Raw genomic sequence first — 4151 nt, 5'->3', positions numbered from 1 at the left:
CGGAACAGCAGCACTTGCCAGGGATGATCCGGCAGAGGAGGGCAGCGGGGCTGGCGTCTCCTGCCTCCAGAAAACAGTCTTCGCAAGAACATACACAAACATTACGGACCTTTAATTGGAGTTTTTCTCACGTAAGCTTAGGAAAGGTGCAACAAAAAAACCAAGCAGGTACTTTCTCAGCCAGCAAGTCTGGTCCAGGCTCCTCTCCCTCCCACCCAGCTTCTACTGAAATTATACAAATAACCGGAGATTTAGATCTGTTCCTGCTGCCGGAGCATTTCAGACATGACCCAAGCCCGGAACACAGGGAGAGGAGCCCAGCTCTCCATCGTGCCGTGGTCTCTGCCCGTGGCTCAGCTGCTGGTGCCGGGCATGGAAAGCCTTCACAGAAACCACGTTCAACGTTGTTACCCTTGTGGCCGTTCCTCCTCCCTGCACCAGCAAAATACCCAACGCCTGCAGGCTTCGGGGGGTTTAGAGCCTTCCACGTCCCGCTGAAGCCCAGCAGGCCCCTATTTCATCTCCTTCCCCCAGCCCTCACCGCCCCCAGCCCCGGCAGATGGCTGCCAAAGCAGACGCGTGCCCACCGCCGGGCACCAGCCGCCGTCCTGCCCGTTAGATGGCACCAGGGCACAGCGCTCGCTGCACCTTCCTTCCTCTCCCCAAGACGTGTCTTGACACTGGTCCAGCCTGAAACTGGCCTTTGGTACAAGGCAGAAAGCTCTGGGCAAAGCAACTGCTGAGCCCACCCGACACAGAGCAATGGCAGGGCTGGCCCGTGCCACCCTTGGCCCCCTCCCCTGCAATGACAGTCCTTAGCGAGGCAGGATTTCTCCAGGATCAGAATTTTCTTTATTTAAGAATTTTTTTTTTTTTTTTTTTTTTGCATAGGCAAATGTTACAGTTTTGGACACACACACGTTAAAATGATCAATCCTATGTGTACGCGCACGCTTACACCCACAGCCCGTGCTGTCGTTCCCAGGGTATTTATTCACGCGCGTATGTACAGCGGCCCGGCGGAAAATGTTTTCTGTGGTTTGAAAGAATACTCTAAAAGGGTCAAATTGAGAAACGCCTTCAGAGAGCGTCCACTCTGCGCCTCTGTGTCTGCGTGTCTTAGTTGCAGCAGCTTTGTGTCTGTGTAGTGCAGTCTGCAGACTGCGTATTGCACTTCTCTACTTTGAATTTTGTTCTGGCTCCTCTTACTCTCTCACCTATAAAAACAGGATTTCTAATGAAAATAAGCAATAAATTGCTGCATACGCTCAGATGTAAAGGATTTTCAAAAGCAAGACAGCTGGCAGCACACTGCCGTCCTTCTGCCTTGGACTTTTTTGTGACAGACAAACCATTTTTGTGATAGATTAAACCAAAAATAGGGAAGTGCAATGGAATGAGGGTGTTTGCTGACCTTGTTCTGGTGACAGAGAAGTCATTTTGGGGTGAGACTGTGCCTTGGGCTTCTACAGGGACCTGTTGTCCTGGGCATAGGATCAAGGGAGTTTTTTTCTCCGGTAAGGGTTGCAGGACAGGTAGTAGTTGCCATTTAGAAACGAGGTACAATCCAAAGAAAACTGCTAGGAAAATTTCAATTAAAAGAAGCAAATTCATAACGCATAGATTGGTTAAATGTGCACAATTGTAAATATAGACAATAATTTACAGGCTTTTCTCTTGAAATATTAGTGCTGCTACAAGGAGACAAGAGTGTGACTTACTTCTAATGACTTACCATAACGTTTCCATACTGTAAATGAGACATATTAAGTTGACATTATGTATGACTTAGCTGTGTACCAATTAGCTAAACAAATGCTATGAATTCCGTCTTTTATGATGGAAGCTACATAAAAATTGTATAATTACTGCAGTGAGTCATCTAGTTAAATGGCACTCCTATATGGACGAATTGATTTCAATGCGAGATTAATAGCCTTTTGCTGCTGTTTTACGTGCTTGCCAAAGACCATACTACATTGTTGCTAAGCATCGTTAATGGATTAAAATAAGGGTTCTGCATAATTCCTACAGTGTATCTTCAAACCGCTTGTTTAGTTTGTGCACTAGCCTAGCGCTTGTTAGCCCTACGTAACACACGGGTCTGGAAGGCTGACACGTGTGAAGGAGGTTAATGCAATCCTAGGAACTCTTTCAAAAGCTCACAGGTTTTCTTGTGGATGACTTCGCGGAGTTTCCGCACGCGCCGGATGCTGGAGGTCCCCACAAAGCTGTCTGGCTGTAGGACAGCCATGCCGTTGTGGACATCTCCCATGATGATGAGCTGGCCATCCACTGTGGTCATGTTGGGACATGGGCAGCTCCAGTCCATGTTCAAAAGTGTGATTTCTAGTGGTTCCTTCCCTAGGAATTTTAATCCCATTTTTTCATCTTTGAGAATCTCCTCCACTGTCACCAGGGCATGTCCCGAGTCTTGGTCTTCGGTCAGCTCGGTTATACGGCCCAGGATAACAAAGTCGCTTTTGCAGAAGCTTGTCACCAGCTTCTGGCGTGGCTTGCACGCTTTGCAGTGTGTGTTCTTCGGGAAAGGGCACATCTCTTCGCAGGCCTCCCGGCTCTCAAAGTTGTTCTCATTGCCTCCACACCCGCCATAAATGAAGGACTGGCACTGCTTTGTCAAGCTGTTGTAGGCCCATCTGGGCTCGTAGGCTTTGCAGTGGCCTTGGAGGGCCGGCAGATTGCAAATGTTGATTGGGCCGTTCATGCACGTTAGCATGCAGTTCTCATAGGTCTCAAAGTGGTTGAGGTTGCTGTTACAGTTCCCATAGATGAAAGTAAAGCAGTTGTTTTTCTTTGCATCATAGTACCACCTGGTCTGCTCTTCCCCACAGTCTTCACTGTCCGGTTGCTTCAGGCACTCATCGGTTGGAAAATGTGTTTTGTTTTGGGAAGCTTCTTTGGATGTGGGTTCTCCTTTGATGACTGACAAAGGGAAATCAGCCCTGAGAAGGCCACCGCTGTTTTTGGCGGTGCAGGTGTAGATGCCTGCATCTTGGAGCTGGGTGTTGTAGATGACGAGTTGGGCAATGTTGGTGACCACAACATTCCCTCTGACGTGATTTGGCTTCATAATGACTTTGTCTTTCCCATCAACCTGCTTCTCCCACGTGATTTCTGGCTTGGGCCTCCCTGTAACATCACAGAGGAAGCTGACGGTCTCTCCCACGTAGACTGACTGATGGACGGGGTTGTTCACTAGAGCAGGCGGCAAGATATCGATGACCGTTGTCTCAGAATAGGCAGTAGTAGGGCGAGCTGTTGTTTCTGGTGGGATGGGGCTGGTGTTTGGCCATGTAAGATGGTACCTACAGGTGACTACATTCAGTGTAATGCCTTTGATGCAAGCTTCTGCATCCATGTAGCACTTGTTGTAGTAGGTGAGCCCGTCGGAGGCACAGGTGAAGCTCGGCTCCTTCTCACACCTGTCCTTGCACTTGCAGACGGGTTGCCCGTCCCAGATGTCGCACTCTGAGCCTTGCTGGATGCACATGAAACGGTCACAGGTTGCCTCTTTGGGCATTCCCACCGGCCCTTTTTTCCCCTTGACATCCATGTACCGAGCCGCCACGCAACTCTTTGTTCCACAGACATTAGGGCAGCACTTCTCAAAGGTCTCGCACTCCTGCAGGGAAAGAAAATGACCCGCTCATTACTGGGGACAGAGTAAAGTCCTTTTCAGAGACCAAGCAAGCAGAGAGACCAGAAACTTTCAAGGCGGGGACCTGGTCTGCCACAGATGTCTGTGGTCCAAAACTCAGTGTCCGCACTGGCAATGAGTAGAAGCCGCCCCCCAGCATCTCCCGAGAGGTGTCTAAGCACCCTGGAGTTTCTGAAGTGCTTCAGGAGAAGACTCTCGAGAAGGAAAATGTGTTTCTGTTTCTTAAACACTAACCTCATCATAAATCTTTCCTAGAGTCACATGGACTTCTTGACTACCGAACCAACAACCCCCCTTCCGCGCTCTCCGAAATGCCTGAGGACAAGCCCTGAGAAACAAGAGCGGATGGAAAGTCTTATCATATGGCTGTAGGCAGTAATCCTTCTTATTCTCCACAGAAGTATGTAAAGTATTATTTGAATTCCCTGAGACTAACAGCCTACTCTTGGAGGTGAAACTGCCAAGGATTTGT

At 49.0% G+C, this 4151-nt stretch overlaps 1 protein-coding gene across 1 annotated transcript; it reads right to left on the bottom strand.

The window, feature by feature from the left end:
- Positions 1-2131: 2131 nt before the first annotated feature.
- On the bottom strand, positions 2132-3589 carry WFIKKN2 (WAP, follistatin/kazal, immunoglobulin, kunitz and netrin domain containing 2). The gene has a single exon (XM_074607915.1). The coding sequence runs from the start codon at positions 3572-3574 to the stop codon at positions 2132-2134; it is 1443 nt and encodes a 480-aa protein (XP_074464016.1). The 5' UTR covers positions 3575-3589.
- Between the last annotated feature and the right edge of the window lie 562 nt (positions 3590-4151).

Source organism: Larus michahellis, chromosome 14 (assembly GCF_964199755.1).
Source record: "Larus michahellis chromosome 14, bLarMic1.1, whole genome shotgun sequence".
Classification (NCBI taxonomy): domain Eukaryota; kingdom Metazoa; phylum Chordata; class Aves; order Charadriiformes; family Laridae; genus Larus; species Larus michahellis.
This window is presented reverse-complemented; position numbering and strand designations above follow the sequence as displayed.